This window comes from Diorhabda carinulata, chromosome 11, assembly GCF_026250575.1.
Source record: "Diorhabda carinulata isolate Delta chromosome 11, icDioCari1.1, whole genome shotgun sequence".
Classification (NCBI taxonomy): domain Eukaryota; kingdom Metazoa; phylum Arthropoda; class Insecta; order Coleoptera; family Chrysomelidae; genus Diorhabda; species Diorhabda carinulata.
The window spans coordinates 1,699,590-1,720,727 of record NC_079470.1 but is presented as its reverse complement, the minus strand read 5'-3'; the positions used below and the strand labels follow the sequence as shown (position 1 = coordinate 1,720,727).

The 21,138-nt window shown below is 32.4% G+C and overlaps 1 protein-coding gene across 3 annotated transcripts in view; it reads left to right on the top strand.

Annotated features, from left to right (window-relative positions):
* Window positions 1-21,138, top strand: part of LOC130899699 (diacylglycerol kinase epsilon) — a 114,062-nt gene that overhangs the window by 22,822 nt on the left and 70,102 nt on the right. For all 3 annotated transcript variants that reach the window (XM_057809840.1, XM_057809838.1, XM_057809839.1), the window contains exons 3-4: window positions 11,340-11,470; window positions 15,546-15,693. In XM_057809840.1, coding sequence (XP_057665823.1) covers window positions 11,340-11,470; window positions 15,546-15,693 — 279 coding nt within the window. The remainder of the gene's footprint in view (window positions 1-11,339; window positions 11,471-15,545; window positions 15,694-21,138) is intronic.

Here is a 21,138-nt window from a genome sequence, read left to right as displayed (position 1 = left end):
TGGTGCCCCAATAAACTTACCATTTGCAGTATATACATTCCACCGGACCACCCCCTTGATGAAAAAGAGTTAACAGACTTAATTCGTCAGCTTCCTCAACCATACATTCTTGTTGGAGACTTTAATGCACATCACACTATGTGGGGCTCCGACCAAACTCGCACTAGAGGCAACACAATAGAAAAAGTCATAAATTCAACTGGTACCTGTCTGTTAAATACTGGAACCAAAACTCACTTTAACATCTCCTCAGGTTCCTTTTCTGCTATTGACCTCAGCTTCTGTGACCCTAAAACTGCACTTGGCTCTTGGCAAGTTTTCGATGACCTACATGATAGCAACCACTTTCCTATTATTATATCCAATCCCTATAATAAAGAAACTGTTGCCAAAAGCTTCTGGCAAATAAAAAATGCAAACTGGCCTGAGTTTACCTCTCTCTCCGAAGCATACTTATCATCTTTGATCATTTCTACGAATATAAACGATACGCTAGATATGTTCACTAAGAGCATACTTGCGGCTGCCGAGGTTCACATTGGTAAAACGGTCTTTTCCTCGACATGTAGGGCTGTTCCATGGTGGAGTCCGGATTGTGCGAATGCCATACGTGAATCAAAACATGTTCTTAATAGGTTCAGACGTCACAAAACACAAGAAAACCTTATTGCACATAAAAGGCTTAAAGCTAAAGCTAAATTTATTGTCAAGCAAAGTAAAAAATCTGCTTGGCAAAGTTATACTTCATCCCTTACCCACAATACAGACCCCAGTCAAGTTTGGAAAAAAATTGCACAAATTCAAGGCAAAAAAACTAATATCAAAATTCCTTCTTTAATATCTAACGATCTGCTTATCACCGACAGCCAAAAAATCTCTGACACACTCGCGCAACATTTTAAAGAAAACTTCAGCATCCATAATCCGGCATCCGATTTTCATAACTCATATATTCAGCCCTCCTCCGCACTACAGCTAAATCCTCTCGATATTGCGTCTGTCAATGCTCCTATTAGTTTAAATGAACTAAAATTCGCGCTATCGTCCTGCAAAAATTCTGCTGCCGGTCCTGATGATGTCCTGTATATATTTCTCAAAAAACTATCCGACTCGTCCCTCTCCAAGCTCCTTGACATCTATAACATTATTTGGAATACTCACCAATTCCCTGATGCATGGCGCAACTCTATAATCATTCCAATTAAAAAAGCAGGTAAATCCACATTATCCCCTAAGTCTTTCCGTCCAATCTCACTTACTTGCACTACTTGTAAACTCCTTGAAAAAATAATCAATAGAAGACTCCTATGGTTCCTTGAAAAACACAAACTTATTCCCGACGCACAATCGGGTTTTCAACGTAATCGATCGACATACGACAACCTTGTTCTCTTGCAAACAGATATCTCCTCTGCATTAAATAACCATCAGGACGTCATTGCAACTATTCTCGACATTGAAGGCGCTTTTGACTCTATATCCAGAGGTGCAATAATGAATAAACTCACTCAATACAATCTACATGGTAACATATTATCATTCATCCATAATTTCCTAACTGATAGAATTTTCAGGGTTTCCGCAAACGGTAAGCTCTCCCATCCTCATCCACAAAATACTGGCATCCCTCAAGGTTCAGTATTAAGCTCTACTTTATTTATCCTCACAATAAATGAGCTATGTGACAACTTCCCATCTCCCGTAAAATATGTCCAATACGCTGATGACCTAATCATTTATTGCCAAGGTAAATACGTCCCCTCTACATGCCAACTGCTCCAAGAGAGATCCCCCTACCTAGGATTATCATTTTCCCGAAACAAATCCATGCTGATAAAATTCTCTCGAAGAACATCTATTCACCCACCCCAAATTTTCCTTGATAACTCCCCTCTACCTATTGTGAATCAATGCAAAATCCTTGGTATGACTTCTGATTCTCGACTCAACTGGAACCACCATATTCATGATGTAAAAGGTATTTGCCTAAAGAGGCTGAACATAATTAAAACCCTTAGCCACCTTCAATGGGGCTCCAATGAAACTATACTGCTAAGAGTCTACAGAGCTCTCATACGCTCAAAGCTTGACTATGGTTGTTTTATCTATATGTCCGCCTCCAAGTCTAAAACTGACTTGTTGAACTCTGTACACAACATCGCTCTTCGCCTTTGTCTTGGTGCCTTTCGCTCAAGACCCGCCGCTAGTGTCAATGTTGAAGCTAATGAGCCACCATTATTCCTCAGACGACAATCTCTCCTCCTGTCATATGCTGCTAAAGTATCTTCCAATCCTCCTAATCCTGTCCATTCGCTATTTACCACCACTTCCGTACCCAATAACTCACGAATAACTGTAAATTCAATCCCTCAATTGCTCACACCTCTACTCCAAAATACCAACCTCTCGTTGACCTTTCCACTTTCTTTGCCTTCTTCTCCCCCGTGGATAAAAAATATTCCCATAGTAGACACATCACTAACCATCTACAATAAACACGAATCCCCTAGCGCTCTTGTAGAGAAAGCATTCTTGGAAATTATGCATAAAAATTCCTTCGACCTAATTCTCTATACGGATGCCTCCAAAGCTGAATCCGGTGTGGGTTGCGCAGTCACTACAAACCACGAACTCATAAGTTCTTTCCGTTTACCCTCGACGTGTAGTGTTTACACTGGTGAACTATACAGTATCCTTCAAGCCTTCAAATATATTTCTTCTCCCCATAAACATATCGCCATATGTACTGACTCTCTTTCATCCATACAGTCCATCTCAACCATATTCACCGACCACCCAATAGTCCAAAACATTCATGACATCTACCAAACTCTCTTTGCTCTTGATATAACAGTCTCTCTCATCTGGCTTCCATCGCACACTGGAATTGCTGGAAATGAATGTGCCGATCGTCATGCCAAAGAAGCCACAAAAAATCATCTTGAAATCCCAGTACAGCTGGACAATGATCTGAAGATTACTTTCAAACACCTCACTAAAAAATCTTGGCACGATACATGGAGCATTAGCACTACAGCACTACATCAAATCCACCCAACTACTTCTCACATTTCCCTAAACTTTCTGAATAGGAGAGAAGCTGTGACAATAAGAAGACTTCGCATCAACCACACGAAACTTACTCATGGCTATTTGATGTCGTCAGAAAGTCGTCCTGTATGCCGAACTTGTCAAGTTCCTGTGACTGTTAAGCACATCCTCACGGACTGCAGAGAATATTCTACCGCATATCAACAGTTTGACATGAAAACCAACCTACAGGAGACACTTAACTGCCCGACGGAAATAAGGAAAATCGTGCAGTTCCTTAAAGTCACCAAGCTGTACAAGAAAATATAATTTAATTTATACATTGTAACAGATTTTATTTTTTGTATGTAACTGTATTTAACTTTAATTTTATTTTTATTTAATTCGAATGTATTTAACTTATGATTGTTTTTGTGTGCCAATGACCAGCGCTGTCGAGACACGTTAAACTGAAATAAAAAAAAAAAAAAAAATTATAATGTTTGAAATTTTTCTCTTTGCGATTTTGTAACTACACGGGTAGGTAAGTGCTATTAAATGAATTTATACTTGATTGGAAATAAATAATTGAGCACAAAATATTTAAATATAATGTAATTGTTGATAAAAGGTGAAAATGATTTATAATTGTATATTTAGCAATAATTCATAAACTTTATAAGAGATTATTTTGATCAGGACTACCAGTTGATTTCAAACGGGATTCTAAGCGCGCGCGCTCTGCCCTCTATCTCAATAACGATTCCCCGTATGAAAAAATTTTTGAATTAAAAGCTGTAGAGAATTTAATGCTATACAATATTGATAACAAATACAAATAGCATAAAACCCATAGGAAACGGGTTCTTTGCAAAAATTCAACCCCTTGGTGTGACACATTCTCCCTCCCCAAATCGCTAAAATGTCTTTCTTGGGAGTATTTTCTACAGATATCTGAGTTTATTTTTGCAGGTGCCCCGTTTAAAGATAATAAAAATTTTTAATTACTAACAAAAATTATTGCAGAAGAAATCTCAAGTAGCGGTATGAGCGAAGAACAACAGGGATTTAGACAAAATAGATCAACCATAGACGCTATATTCATCTTAAGACAGATTGCCGAAAAGGCCACAGAGTACAATAAAACCGCGTTTATGTGCTTCATAGACTTAACAAAAGCATTTGACAGATTGAGATTACATGACGTCATTGAGCTACTAAAAAAGGGGGGTAAACCAAAGGACAATAGACATCATTCGGGACATGAACAACGGAAATAGCACATATGTAAGAGTAAACAACGAACTCTCCAGTAAAATGCCAGTGACAACAGGGATCAGACAAGGAGATAGTCTCAGCCCAATACTCTTCAACATTATAATGGACGAAATTATAAAAGAAGTCAAAACGGCAGGCAGAGGATACAGAATGGGAAAACATGAGTTTAAGATAGTTTGCAACGCTGATGACGCGGTTGTGATATCCGAAGATGAGGATAATCTGCAAAAACTTCTACACAGATTTGAAACAGTTGCAGGAAAATTCAATATGATCATATCAAAACAAAAGACACAATCCTTGACAATAGCGAGAGAACCAAGAAGATACAAACTGGCAATTTATAATAAAAGTGTAGAGCAGGTTATGTCTTTTAAATATTTAGGGGTTAACATCACGAGCAATAGGAACTTGAAACAAGAAGTCAAAACGCAAACAACAGCAGCATCTAGGATATCAGGATTCCTTCGAACCGTGATATGGAGGAATAAATTTTTAAGTATCGAAAGTAAAACACGGATATATAAAACTTGTGTCAGACCAGTAATGACATACGCCATAGAAACGAGGGCGGAGACTGCAACTACTAAGCGGATTCTTAGAACGACCGAGATGAAGTCATTACGCTCAATCACAGGGAAAACACTAAGAGACAGAATAAGGAGCAATGAAATTAGAAGAATGTGTGACGTTCCGGATATAGTGAGATGGGCCAGAACTAGAAGAAGAGCATGGAGAGATCATGTCAATAGAATGAACAACGATCGACTGGCGAAAATCGCAAAGGAAGAGAGACCCAATACAAGTAGACCGCCTGGAAGACCACCAAAGCGCTGGTATGAGAGCTGGTCCTCGGAGTCACAACTTAGGCTGCCTCTTTGAAAACACAAGACATAGTCTCAAAATAAGAAGAAGAAGAAGAAGAAGAAGAAGAAAAATTTTAGGCCGCTATCGGAAATGGTTTCTTTTTTTGGTTAGGAATCTTGAATGACTCAATCGCTGCTTTCAAATCTTCGTTTGATTTTGATTTTTTTTTCAAATCCATGCAAGATTTCTTTCCCTTTCCGAAATATGCCGATGTAGTGTCGCAATCGGTTGCTGTATGAAGAAAAAGTAAATTTTCTTGGCAAAATGGATAATCGTTGAAACTTATCAGATAGTTTATCAAGTTTCATTGAATAGAATATCAATAATAGTTTTAACATTTCCTCCTAAATCCTAGTTGCACCTTTGAAAATACTATTCAATCTAAACTAAACACCATGACCAGACATCAATATACACTTATTAAAAACACACATTCATCTCACCTGCACATGGAACTGATATTTTACAATTTTAATACTTAATATAAAGTGGAGCTTGGTTGGACATGAAACACAGACCTGATAAATAAAATAACACAGCAGGAGAATGCACATGCAAACACTTTATTTGTAAAACTTGTCTAATATAATTGTCAAGCTAGAAGTCTCATTATTTTCAATACACATAATTAGACCATGTACTGGGAACTTTCGAAACTTCGATTTGAACCAGCAATAACTGTCGACTGAGCTTCGTGTTTACATCGTGCTACTTCTGGCATTGTAGCAGACCGCCCACTGCGAAACCGGTCGGCGCACACACAGACACGGCACATACAGCGGCCTGCCAGCTGCCGCTCGGACTAGGTTTCTCCCAGGTAGATTGCTTTTGGGTGTATTGAATTCCCCGTTATTGAATGCCGTTATTCCTCCGAGGACTGATTTTATTTTGCCCCAAATAAGATGCAATGCGAGTAAACGTCGACAGAGTTATGTTTTCAGCTACTACAAGATTGACTGAGTTTTATTTTAAATCCCTGCAAGTAAGCGCATTTTTATAAAGCCTTTCAAAAAGAGTAAATATTTCCTTCCAGATTCCACTTTGATTCATGTTAATACGTGCGTTTATTACTGAGGTATCAACATTGAAAGTTATCAACTTTGTCAAGATTTTATAACCAAAAAAGCGAATTTTTGATAATAATCGTATTTGAAACCAGCATTACTGGTACCGACTAAATGCTACTCGCTATAAAGATAGAGACAAGATTTCAATGATCTTGAGTATTATTTCACACAGTTAGAAATAGTAGTGTAATGAGAGCTTAAGCTGCAATTTTGCTGCTGCTCACTTTGCGTATGAGAGATAATAATATGTCAATAGAAAGCTGAAATATTTATCTTCAAAATCGTACATTTCTATCGGGAGTTATGGATTTTTATTCCCCGCGCTGGTTGAAAAAAAGCAGCTTACCGCGCGCCATGGAGATCGCGAAAATGCTTACCTTCAACAATTTTTTTCAGGAATACGGTGTAATTTGGCGAATTTGTTGTAAGGACCTTTTTTTGTAAAATTTTTTGCACTTTCTTAATCTACAGTTTTTTTTTCATAAGACAATGATTTTCTGAGATATTTTGAAATTACCTCAAAAAACAAGTTTGATGCGAATTTTGGGAGTCTCATCCCCCTTAGGGGGTGATAAGATTCTCCATAAGTGATGTTCACGCTACGACCTACATTTAAAAAAATATCACAGGAGCAATTTAAATTGAAGTTCTAGCCCTTTTTACTGGCGTAAATACTATACTAGATATCCGTATATTTATAAAAAGGAAGGTCAAAGACAATTTAATGAAATGCTAGAAAAAGAATTTATAAGAGCTTCATATTCTCCGTGGAGTTCACCAGTTTGGATTTTAAGTAAAAAACTAGACGCACCAGGGAAACAAAAATGGCGCTTGGTAGTTGATTACAGGAAATTAAATGAAAAATTATTTGCGACAGATATCCGGTTCCTAATATTACTGATATATTAGATAAATTAGGAAGAGCTCATATTTTACAACCTTGGACCTGGAAAATAGATTTCATCAAATTCAAATGTCAAAAGACTCGATAGTAAAACAGGTTGCCATTTGGCTTGATAAATTCACCTGCCACATTTCAAAGAGTCATCGATGAAATTTCAAAAGAATTGCATAATTAAATCTGTTTAATATACATGGATGATATTATAATTTTTAGTAATTTGCAAGAACACATTCAAAATTTACAAGCAGGATTTTACAAATTGAGAGAAGCTCATTTAAAAATCCAATTAGATAAATGTGAGGAATTACTTGGACACATTGTTACACCGGAAGGAACTAAACAAAATCCGAAAAAGATTGAAGTAATAAAAATTTTTTCTATACTATACACCCAGAAACAAATCAAATCGGTTTCAGCACTCTTAGGATATTACAGGAAATCTATTAAGAATTTTGCGAGAATAACAAAACAAATGAGATCATGTTTAAAGAAAGACAAAAAAGTAGAACATACAGAAGAATTTATTAAATATTTTAATACTTGTAAACAATTGTTAAAATTTGAATTAACTACTGATGCTTCAAAATACGCAATAAGTGCAGTTCTATCACAAGATGGACATCCGATTTCATACGCTTCTATGACTGTAAATGATGCAGAAGTCAAGTATTCGACCATTGAACAATAATTACTAGCAATAGTATGAGCTTGTAAATAACTTAGACCATATATATTTGAAAGAAAATTTATAATACGAGGAAGTATTGATATCTAGTTAACCTAGACCAGTTCCATGCATAAACAAAATATTGCGTTACCATAGCAACGAACAATATTAGAAGTATCAGTGTAAAGTTTGACGTCAACAAAGTAAATCAGAGTTACGCAATAAATTAAAAGAAAAAATATGTCCACCGAAATTGTGAAAATCGAAAAATTGGAGTATCCAGCCATCATCAAGTACCTGTATTTAAAAGGGTTAAGAAGTAAGCAGATTTACGAAGATATGCCGTGAAAAATTGGACTTCAAGTGTCAAAAGAGGTAAATGTAAACTTGCGGCCAATCTATTATTACGAATTGTGACATGAATGCATTGGAAACAGAATCAGTAGATGTTCACATTGATGATCTTGATTCTATAATTCATATATAAGAGAAATTGAAAATTTACCAGATGAGAACGAACCAATGGATATATATTTGCTACCGGATTTATCATATTTATATGATTTTGAGGAAGTTGTAAGAGTCAAAGAAATTAAAAATATTGATGATAAAAATGATAATAAAATAAATATTATATCTGATATTCAAGTACAACCACCAATACAAGATGATTCTGATTTGAAAAATATCCATTCTTCTTTAGAAAATCCAATACTGAAATACCAATTTCAAATAGGTTTCTAAATACTTATAAAAATCATTAAAAAATTATTAATATGTAGCGAAGTGAGCAGTATAAGAACAAAAAGTGAGAAATATTTAGATAACATAAGTTTGTTTGTAATCCTATCAAGAAGATATATGAAAAATAATGTAATTCAATATGTTAAAGAATTTATTGATCCAAAATAATTATATACATTACATTTTCGAGACCATTTGAAACCAGGACAATTTCTTATCATTGTACAAAAATATTTAAAAAATGATGCATTCAAATTTGTTCATTTTATAAATTTTGTTAGGGATAATTTGACCATTGAAGAACAAATATATATATATATATATATATATATATATATATATATATATATATATATATATATATATATATAAAGGACATTTAAGTGGAAAATATTATTGGCCGAAAATGTTAGAAGATATAGAAAATTTTCTTAACAATTGTGGAGTATGTCAAAAGAATAAGTTTGATAGAAATCCCTCAGTAATTCAATTCGGTCAAGCATATCCTATTTCAAATGTAACCGGAGTTTCCATTGTTGATAATCTATTAAATTATATCACTCATTACGGTTTACCGTGTAAGATAACAGCTGATTGTGATTCAGAGTTCAAGAATAATGACCTGCAAGACTTTTGTAAATTACATAAAATTGAATTTTACTATATTACAGCCAAAAATAGTAATTCTAATTCACCAGTCGAAAGATTTCATTCCAGTTTGAGGGAACATTTTCGTTGTTTAAGAGAAACTAATAAAAATTTAACACCAGATCAATTAATGAATCGTTCAATTCTTGCATATAATAATTCTATTCATTCCGTTACCCAATTCACATATAAGATTTTAATAATCAGAAAGTGGGAAAAATCTAGTATTACTTGGAAATAATTTTCCCCTTCAATTGTGTCACTGTCACTGTTTGGTTCTTGCCTATGATGTCATCTATACTCAAAACATATAGCCCATATTTTCTTTGACAAATTAATTCAAAATTGTCTCCAACTATAGCAGTCTTCTGCTTTTCAACGATGATTTTATATCCATCTTTAGTCATTTTTGAAGCAGATAATAGGTTATGTTTAATCTGGGGTACTATTAGGGCTTCAATCACCATCAGGTAATTTTGGCATCTGACATCTAGCTTGCCACTTTTGTTGGTCCTTAGAATTTCTCCATTTGCAATAAGTATCTCTGTTAGATGATCAATTTCTTTGATGTCATACATGTAATTTTCTAAATATTCCTGGACAAAGTGGTTACTTGCACCAGAATCCAATATAAATGACAATTTGCCCATGTTCTCATTACATATATTTGCTGCATACAACATAATCGCCTTTTCCTCTGTTGTGTGAGCGTGGGCTTCTTGTTTCTTTTCATGTTTTGTGTCTTGAGGCTTATTCTGGTAGTGACCTCTTGAACGTCCTCTATTATTAAACCTAGAACCACCTCGCCCTCCTCGTTGTACTCCTCTTTGTCTTGAATTTTTGTTGGGGCAATAAAGTTGTATGTGAAGTAGGGATCCACATGTGAAACACCCTTTTGGAATGCTCGCTTCTAACACTACTTCATTTTCACCGCTCTCAACTTTCGTGTTCAGCTTTAATTTTTCATTGTTTCGATTGCCGTCACAACGGTGTCAAATTTGGATGGTAGTGACATTAACATAAAACACACCTGGTCAGCCTCATCGGCTCCTTTATGTCTCTTAAGGTAGTTTCAAATTTTAAGAAGTGGTCTTCAAGTTTATCATTCGCATTTGGTCTTAATGTCACCAATTTCCTCCACAGAGACAATCGTGTAAAGGGGCTTGTACGCTCAAACACGCTTTTGAGCTTTTCTAGCTGGACTTTTGCTTTGTCACAATCCTTTATCATATCTAGGTACTTATCACTTACCCCCTGTAGTATTATTAACTGTGACCTTTATGTCAGTCTTTTGAAACACTTTCCGTTCATTATCTGATGACGTGTGCGTGTCTGGATAGTCACCCAATGCTTCAATGCAATTTTCCCTTTTGAGAATTATTCGCTTCTAATATAGGCACTTGAATTTGGCTGGATGACATTTTTCACTGAATTTGTCCACCAAATATTAACAGAACCAGTTTTCTAAGGCTAACGTCTAACGAACAACACAAATCAAGTCTTGAGCCACGCAACGGAACGCCACAAACAGATTAGTCTTCTGATACTGTCTTTTCCTGTCTCACACGAAAAATTATCTTTAATTAATTCGCGCACGCACAGACTGTTTTTACTGGGCCCATAACCTTTTAAAGTATTTAAGACACAATTAAATACATTTCGTTTTCGAAATTATGTAATTGCACAACTGACAAGATTACAACCACATTGTCAAAAATCAATTTTTTTTAATAGGCTACTACAAACGTAAGTTCACAAGTAAACTGTAAAATGTAAATATTACTAAAGGTGTGTTTACATGAAAAGTGTTAAAATACACACTATATATTTAACAATAAGATCATTTGAACGGAGAGAATATTTTGATTATAATAAAATTTAGGTTGGTTTCACCTATTCTATGAGATATATTATTGGTGGTACAAGGTTTAATCAAAATTTTTTGAATTGATTTGTAAGATAATTACTGAGGACATATATTTTATAGTACAGTTGTCTGAGGGTAACAAGAAGAATCATAAAATATTTTCATTATAATTTGCAAAAATATATGCTCAATTTAATTTCTATGATTTTCTGTATGAATTGTTTTTGGTTAATACTTTATCATCTGAAAATGCATTATTTATTTCAGGAAATTTACCTTTTCCTGCCATCTGTAGTTATTGTGATGAAGAATGTTCGAGAGATCCTGGATTAATAGACTTTAGATGTTGTTGGTGTCAGATGACAGTGCACACTGGTTGTTTACAACATATTACAAAAGTAAGATAAATTTTGACTTGAGGTATTTGCAATTGTATATTAATATTGTGCTCATAGCTTTTTTCGATCACTTGTTTTATAATATGTATCGCATCTACTGTTGATTTTCGTTGCCTAAAACCTTTTAGGTATTCCCCTATTTCTGGTTCCACTACCTTTTTCATTCTTATCATTTATTAATGTTGTTAGTATTTTGTATACGGTATTAAGCAAACTAATACCTCTATAATTACTACATTTGTTGGGATTTCCTCCCTTCAGTATTGGTATAATCAATCCAGGAGACCACTCTTGGCATTGCTGTGTGGCTTTGTTGTTGTATTTTTCGACTATACAGTGTTGTGCTTGAAGTAGATAAGCTGTAGATACAGTCTGGATAGCAAGTATATTGGAACTGGTGGAAAATGAAAAATTCTGACTAAAATATTTTTATCTAATGAAAACTCAATCGGAAGCTTCAAGCTTGCCTTGTATTTTTCAGTGCTCACTGGGTTGTCACTTTGTTATTTTAGAAAATACTCATTCATGATTAATAAAATTGAACGCAATAGCAGAAAATAATTTCTAAAAAAAACTCAGTATTCTAATTATCGTGAATTGCTTGAAAGCTTACTCGCAGTTTCCGCTGTATTGTATCTTTCCTAAAATTTTGTTTTGCATTTGGAATACATTTTCTGATCTAAGAACATTTAAATTTTCTCTAAGTTTCTACTTCTTAGTCCTTTTTATATGTTTTTGAAATATTTGCGAAATTTGTTATGTCCTTTATATCATAATTCGTGTTCATATGGCAAGGAAATATGTTTTATGTTCTGATGTTTAGTTTCTTTATTGATTTTAGTATGTATTTATCTTTTTCTTGAATATTGTATTTATCACTTTTATATATATATATATATATATATATATATATATATATATATGTATTTTATTTCTATATCTATTTAATTATAAAAATATATAATATATAATCATTTGTGGGATTCTGAAAACATGCTATGAGGGAAGCACATTTTCAGCACGAGTTTAAGGTTAACATTTGGTGTGGTGTAATATGTGGATATTTAATAGGTCACACACAACATACTCTAACAAAATAGGAGAGCGTAAATAGAGAAGCGCTCAATTATGGAATTAGACCCGAATGTTTCTTGGATACTACGGAAGAAGATATAATATTTTTCTCAGAGAGAGATAAAGTAGAAATACAAGACATAAGTACATAAGTAAAACATAGTAGTTTTTTATTGGGAACGTGGCAAGGAAACACCAAAGTGGACTAACTTCAATATATTTTCCAAGCTTTCCAATACTTATGTATTCATCGTCTGGGACTGAAAGCTCGGAACATATATTGCATTAACGTACCTAAAGATTGTTTTAAACCACTCTGTTATGTTCATTAACATGTTCAATTCGATTATAAAATTCGGAATGTATTTCGATATCTTGTTTAATTTTAGAAAGTTTTATATTTAGCCCGTAAATATTTCTTTTATCAGTAAAAGTATTAAGAAGTGTATCTTCAACATTTTCTCAAGTTCTTATAGTACAAGAAGAAATATTTAGCTACCGCACCTTTAATTTTTGCTATGTTGCTGAACATCAAATATTCATTTTGAAACAGTATATAGTATTATAAAATTTATCAATAAATTTCTCACAACTTTCAATAAATCTAGGTAGTGCATTATTTCTATCGAATTCTGGAATCATGTCCAGGTATTCTTTATTTAAGCAGGTATTTGTGGAGTTGCCATTTTATTTAAATTATTGTAAAGTAGCTAAATGTTTTGGTGGAGGTAAATTTTATTTTATTCTAAATTTATCATTTCTTGATTCAGAAGAATTAGATATATTACAAAAATCAAAATTCCCTCTATTGTTATTATTATACAAATCAATAGAATATCAAATATAAAAATCTATTTTCTATTGCATTAAATAATTTTTTATTCTAAGTTGTTATATCTCAAAATAGCAATATTTAATTAAATTATTCATACTTATTTTGAGAAATAGAATTATAAATTTAATTTATAAATTAAATTGTTTATGTTTTTTTATACCTGTGACAAATATCTTATGCAATATTGAATACAGCACCAATCATGTATTTAACAAAACAAAATATTAAATAAGATTTGATACTTGTAATATTAACACTAATTTTGAAAGTAAGTTGAAAAACAAAAATTAAAAAATGTATCAAACAAAACAATCTTCTCAAAACTTTCAAAGTACATAAATTGTTATTATAAAATCAGAAGAAAATAATAATAAAATGAAGAGGTTATTAAATGATAAGACACCTTACAAAAAAAATTAGACAGGACCCTACAAACTATTATCAAGAACAAAATAACCAATAGATGCAAATAAATTAAAAATTGATAATGCCATACCCTCTAAAAGTTATAGTGTACCAAAGCTGCACAAACCTGACATACCAGTGCGACCAATGGTATCAAGTATTCAAATTCCTCTCACTCCTTTATCTAATTATTTGAAAAATATTCCTGAAAAATAAGTATTTATCTCTGTTAGATATCGTTTCTTTATATACAATTATTACTATCACAATTGTGAAGGATATATTAATCAAAAAATGGGATAAGATTAGAAAACACACAGACCTCAAAACGAATTTATCAAGGCTATAGAACAGCATACTTAAATTTGAGATTGAAATATATAAACCAATTAATGGTTGTACTATGGAAAACTTTGATAAAATTGTTTTAAGCAAACTTACATAAATATTTCAGTAGTACTGAAAAATGAAATTTAAAATATAATTAAAGAATTCAATTCCTATCATAAAAAACTTCAATTCACAATCGATATTCAACAACATAATAAAATTAAATTATTTGTTATCACATTATTTGAAATTGATAATATAAAAACAAAATTGTATACAGAACCAACTGGTGGTATCAAGTATTCAAATTCCTCTCACCCCGTTATCTAATTATTTGAAAAATATGTATTTATCTCTGTTAGATGTTTCTTTATATACAATTTTTAATATAAATTTTTTGTTATCACATTATTTGAAATTGATAATAACACAAAAACAGAAGATTTTCATTCTCTAATTGTGCTGCTACACTTTATATGGAAGCTCCTATAGCACAACCATCAATTTGTTTATATGTGTTATCTATTTTGAACTATCAAGTCTAGAAATTGATATACTCTCCAGTATATATTAATTTTCAGCCCGAATCAGATTAACCGAGCCATTTAATTCTGACCTATATCAATAGTTGTCAAAAATGAGTTCAATATTATAGTTATCATTAAACACAAAAAACGAAAGGGTACAAAATATTGAGCCTCATAATATTGTGAAAATGAAAAAGTAAGCATGGAAACAATTTTTTACGTTTTGCAATGAAAGAAACTGTGTACTAAATGAATCAATTCGCACTGAAAAAAAGGCGATAAAATGATAGCTGATGTTTTGGCAAAATAAGAATAAGCAAATCATCTGACGACTTTCAATAGAGTGATAATTCTATTCTTTAGTCCTATTTTTTTAGCGGCAAGGAACACAAGATATTCGGAATAGAAAGGAACTTTTAAACTATTAATGATTATTCTCTTCTTCTACAGAATTTGCGTGAAGAGGAGATAAAGGATCTCCATAATTGACTGATTATATATATATATATATATATATATATATATATATATATATATATATATATATATATATAAATCTGGAAAAGATGGTACTCCCACTTATTCCAAAAAATAACATGTTTTTTTGAAGAAACATTTGTTACATTCCTGGCTCAAATTCCTACTTTATCACCACTTTTAATGCGTTTCTTCAAGTATCCTATAAAATATTTTAGTAGCCGATCTTGTTTCTTGTGTCCAATTAGGATCAGTTGGAGCAGCAAACAACTTTGGAAGATTTCAACGGCGTACAATTAATTTGTCAATTTATAATTGTCATTAAAAATGTTATTTTTGCTTAGATCTGAAAAATCAATGTGTTTCCTTCCATTTAATTGTTTCCTCGCACTGCCATTTTTAAAAAAAAATTGTGATTCTGTTTTAGGAATGTGATTTTGGTAAATATAGAAACATAATAATACCTCCGGCTTGTGTACAGACGATACAACGTAAAGGACCTTTAAATAAACATCTCTTGTTAGGAGCTCTTCGGGATCCCTGCTGGGATAAATGGTGTCCACTAATAATAGTCGGTAAGAAAAAGATTTGCTCCCATACGATATCTACTTTTACAAAGAAAAAAATGTACTTGTGCTACACTCCACAATAGACAAATAAGGTAACGTTGATATAAATAATAAATCTCCAAGTATTTTTTTTACTTTTTTATCGGTACCTAGTTGACTATAGTAAGATCTAACATATATCAACAAGTCGCACTGAGTGATATAGTTACTTGATGTTTGCATGCATGTGTATGCATGATATGTATAATATATATATATATATATATATATGAAGTACGAAAAATTAATATCACGGTATCGTGACGGACGGACGGACCGTCAGTTTAGCCGTACATGTGGGTAGAAAGGCTGGACACCTTACATTATTGAGGACATTGTCTTAGTATCAATAGGTGCGACAAAACATTGTATGTAAAATCAAACTTTTTTTGTTGCGTTCTTTCGTTCATTGCTGACCTATCAAGGAAAAGCTCTTTCAACGTTTGCGTTATGTCCTATAGCTAAGTAATATTGACAAACAGTTAGGAATTGAAAAAAGCTATCTTAACTTATAAGTTTTTGCATGAAGGATACTTATAGTATCGGGAACTTGAGGAGCATCTTTTAAAGTCATTCATGTGAAATGTTTTGTGTCTTTGTTTTCAGTTTAAGATCGTAAATATTGTACTGCAATAATGTACATGTTTTTAATATTCTTATTTGAACGCTGTTGTCTTTGAATTTACGCAAAATGGAAGTAACTTTCAGTGGGCAAAGGTCTTATTCAATTCTTGCATTTCTGCAATTCATTATCACAGAACAGTTTTCAGTAACCTCATTTACAGAAACATCAGCTTCCTCTGGCCATTAAAAAAAAATCTCTCAAAGTTCTGGATGTATTATTATTTTCTTTTTTATGAAATACGACTTAAGAGGTTCAAATATTTATAAAATTGTTTCTATCGCTGGAAAAAGATGGCTAGCACGTCTTTGAATGATAAAGTATTTGATTAAAAGGAATGCCTATTTCTGAGCTAATACTGTTGAGTTCTTCTGTAATTATGCCTGGCAACGCTATATCCGATCTGATTTCCATAATCCTTGCACCAATCCTTGACGATACAGCACGCGAGTGAAGTCTGTCAATAATGTTCTAAATTGAAAATATTAGAATGAATAGTAACAGGGTCGTACTTCGAAATTACATTTATTTTATCTTTCTATCGAATAACGGTTTGAATAGATATTCTACATAAAATTTAAAGTTCTTGTCTATTATTCTAATATAATGAGAATGAAAATTTGAAATTCAAAAATTGATGAAAACAATTATTGGCAGATATTAACAAAAACATGTTTATTATTTAATTTTAATTACATGATTTTTTGTCAATTGCCTTTACAAAGACGTTACTGATATGTATTTCGCAACATAATGATTACCGATCATTTCTTAATTGCAGATTACGGAGTAGTTATTCCGACAATTCCAACGATTTTAAAAATCCTTTGGATAGTTGAGCAAATAATACGAGAATCAATTGATTTGTATGTGATTAACTAGCTATTTAATTTAAATCTGAAAACTCATTTCGTTGACATCAACGTTTTTTGCAGCCAATATAACTCTTTCGCTCAACTATACATAATCTTAGTAATTTTGAGCAATTTTTGGAAAAACCTCGATATATTTCTTTAATTTCTTAGACCTTTTGATATACTAATGCATAGAAATGGTTTTTGATAATTTTCAAAAGAAAACATTTCGACTTTTCTTAAAGTCTTCTTCAATATATGATATTGACACTGACACTTTGCTTATTTATATTGATTTATAGGTCACCTTCACCTTCTAAATATTAAGAGCTCTGCTCTACGTAGACAGCGTCACAATTAGTACAAGACACTTGATATATAATATTACTTCTTTTGTTTCTTGGTGATTTAGGTTTTAATTTAGCGAATTATTTGGATAATGTATTATGTCCTTTATGACTTATACTAATATCACATTTATTGAAATAATTCGATAATTGTTGGGAAAGTCCTCTTACATATGTCAAGGAAAAATTTTTTATGTTTTGATGTTTCGTTTCTGTTTTATTTTTAAATTGATTGTAGTATCTATTTATCCTTTTCTTGAATATGTTATTTATCATTTTCTCCGGATAATTATTTTCTTGCAATGCAGTTTTTGCTTTTTAAATAGCTAAGCATCTAAATTCAGGATCCGATATTTGGATAGATCTATCAGCTAAACTTATTATCACTTATCTTTTTTGTGACATAGGATGACACGAATTGAAGTTTAAATATCTTGAGGACCAAGTTGATTTCGTATACCATTCTGTTCTTATGTTATTGTTAATTTTATATAATGTGACATCAAGAAAATTGATTCTATTATCTTACTCAACCTCGATTGTGAATTGAAGTTTTTTATTACAAGAATTGAATTTTTTATTTATGTTCTCAATTTGATTCTTTGGTACAGCAAAATAATACATAGAACATATAAATACACTAAACTAATTTTAAAATGAAAGAGACCTAAAATCAAGAACATTTGAATGTATTTATATATATATATATATATATATATATATATATATATATATATATATATATATATATATATACACATTAGCGGCGTGAAGTGGAATCCCCCCATGTTAAAATTGCGGTTAAGGTGGCATCAGCGGTAAAGTGGAATCCAATATACAGATGCCAATTTGCAAATCGAAAAAAGATAGTGCATTCGACTTGGAATTTCATCAGCTATCACATAAGGTAAAAATGGGCCGGAGTGCAATTTACACCATATTTGAATGGATTTTAAATTAAAGTTCACAGAGTTTCTGTTGTATGGTTCTGGTATCGCTTATTTGTATATGTAGGATTAAATGAACGGTCAGATTGGCATCCGTGTATATATTGACCATTTAGCGGACACTCTGGCTTCTGTATATCTATATTATTTGCACTCAGGCATACGCACAACGTTGCCAATTCAACGGTTCATCTTAAAATGAAATATTATCGTTGTAATCATATCAGTTACTAGTATAAATCAAATTTTCCGTCGCACCAATGTTGCTCTTGATAATATTCTGTTTTTTCATCAACTGAGGCAACGTATCAAAACGTTATAAGTAATTTCGTCTGTAAAAAAATCTAAAAATCATCTAATTCCAATAAAAATCTCTCAAGTGTTTATAGAAGATATGAGAATATCAGAAAATAATGGTTTTGGATGTTCATGTAAACGCTTATTGACGAATAATTGTTAATATCTTTTTTCCTCGAGTAATAAAGTGAACAAAAATGTTGATTATCCATTTTTGAACAAGTCAATGTGAAAAATTGAGAAAATTCTATTTTGCAAACCGAAGCTAACGTAACCTGACCAGGTGGCCGTGAGCGTGTATAATGATCGTTAGTGTTACATTATCTATGACATAAAATGTAATAATTAGATACTCAATGAATCAACAAAACAATGATTAGGTTCAGTTAGGTAAAAGTGAATTCTCAATATCATAACATCAAACTCTCCATGATTCAATATGAATCGCTTTGAATAATGAGTGAATCATTAATACAATAAAGACCAGTATATGGCAATCCTTATATCTATCAAAACAGTTTGAAGGATGTCTGATAACTTCATTTCTTGATTAAAATTATTGCTTTTAAGTAATACTTTTTGTTTTATATTAATTATGAATTATGCTCTCATTTCTTATTACAACAATAATATGAATTTGTGATGTTTTTTGAAAAGATAACCTCGACATCAGGTAATTTAAGTATGCTAAGGAATGTCAACAAACACTGAGACAAGAGAAACATAACTGCCCAAAATTGCATTCAAAGATTGTTCAGACATTAATTTAGTACTTTCCGCAAGACAATCACCAGCGATTTCATCACTTGAAACATCAATTTTCATATTATTTGAAATATTCATCTCAAGAGTTCCTAATATATTGTTTGCATCCTGTGGTTCATATTTTGTTTCAACTGGTGCTGCTTGTAGCAGCGAGGACTCAAACGTTGACATATCTGATACGGTGGACGAAGGAACATATTCGGATTCTGAAGTAAGAGATGGATCCGATATTGAAACTAAAACCAAATGTTATTTCAACAAGATTGGTAATGATAGAAATAATAATAATATTGTTGATGTACTGAGCCAATTTCTCAAAATTTTTTAGAAATACAGTCAATTCTCCAGTCCGAAACTGTTGATTGAATATTGATGCTAATTTTCAGACTGCTCCACGACCACCAGTGATTCTATCTTACTCAGAATGATTTGAATTTGTTTTATTAAAGTACTCATCAAGTGTGTGTAGGCAACTATTTTTTATTATTTCCAACAGCAAGGTATGTTTTTGAAAAGTGAAATTCTACATGCATCATTCGTGCTAAGTTAGTGTCGAAGTATATTTTTTACAAATGCTAAAAATTCAGCGAAAATATGTTTTCAGTCACAAGAGACGGAAACGTCAACTATCATCTCCAGTACTTATCCCTCTTATAATATATAGTATTGACGACTTCAAATTATCAATGGAAAAGAAGGAGTCGTTTTTATATTGAAAATGCATTTCTGAACTTTTATTTATTAAAAAGGAGATTACAAGTGTGGAAATACCGTGAGATTTAAAAACAATTTATTATTAGTTTGACATTACTCGTTAATCATTTAGATTTGTCTGTAAGTAATTTTGCACTTTCCTGGCTAATACCACGCCGAACATTGAATTACATCCACAATGAAGAGCGTGATGCCGATCGACCGACAATCGAGACAGACATCTCAATGTTTCGCAATTGCAAGGAGAGAGGTATAGCCACCGACTAGTTTCGACCTTGTTATGATCTCATCAGGATGGCATAATACTCTCTCGTCTGGTACCCCTAAACCAGACTGAAAATTACGATGATACCCTTTGCTTGGATAAAATTCCCACCAATATGAGAGTCCCAAAGAATCAGTTACAGCTTATTGCAATTACAAAGACACGATAAAATTATTCTGAGGAGAGAACTTCTTGCAAAAAATAGCAGCTGTGTTACTCGGTAACGAGTGGACAATTCATGAAAGTAGATATGCGAACAGTCACAAATTTACATTATTTGTTCTACAACAAATTTTCATTTCGCAGTCAGACTAGGTGGTCTGTAAACGTAGATGGGAGCATTCCAAGTGGATTCGTAATAGGACCCTATTTTATTGAAAAATCGGCAAATGGATAGAGTTTCAAGTCGTTTACCGCTACTTCTTAAGGCTTATCAATTTCAAAGAAGGAGTTATCCTTTTTCGAAAGTGAAACTCCATTTTTCTTCTTTAAATGGCGTCGAATAGCTTGATGCATTTATATCAGCATATTATAAAAATCAGCTAGACACAGCAAGTATCATTAAGGGCCCTAATCAAATGGTTCATAGGTGGAAGTTTCA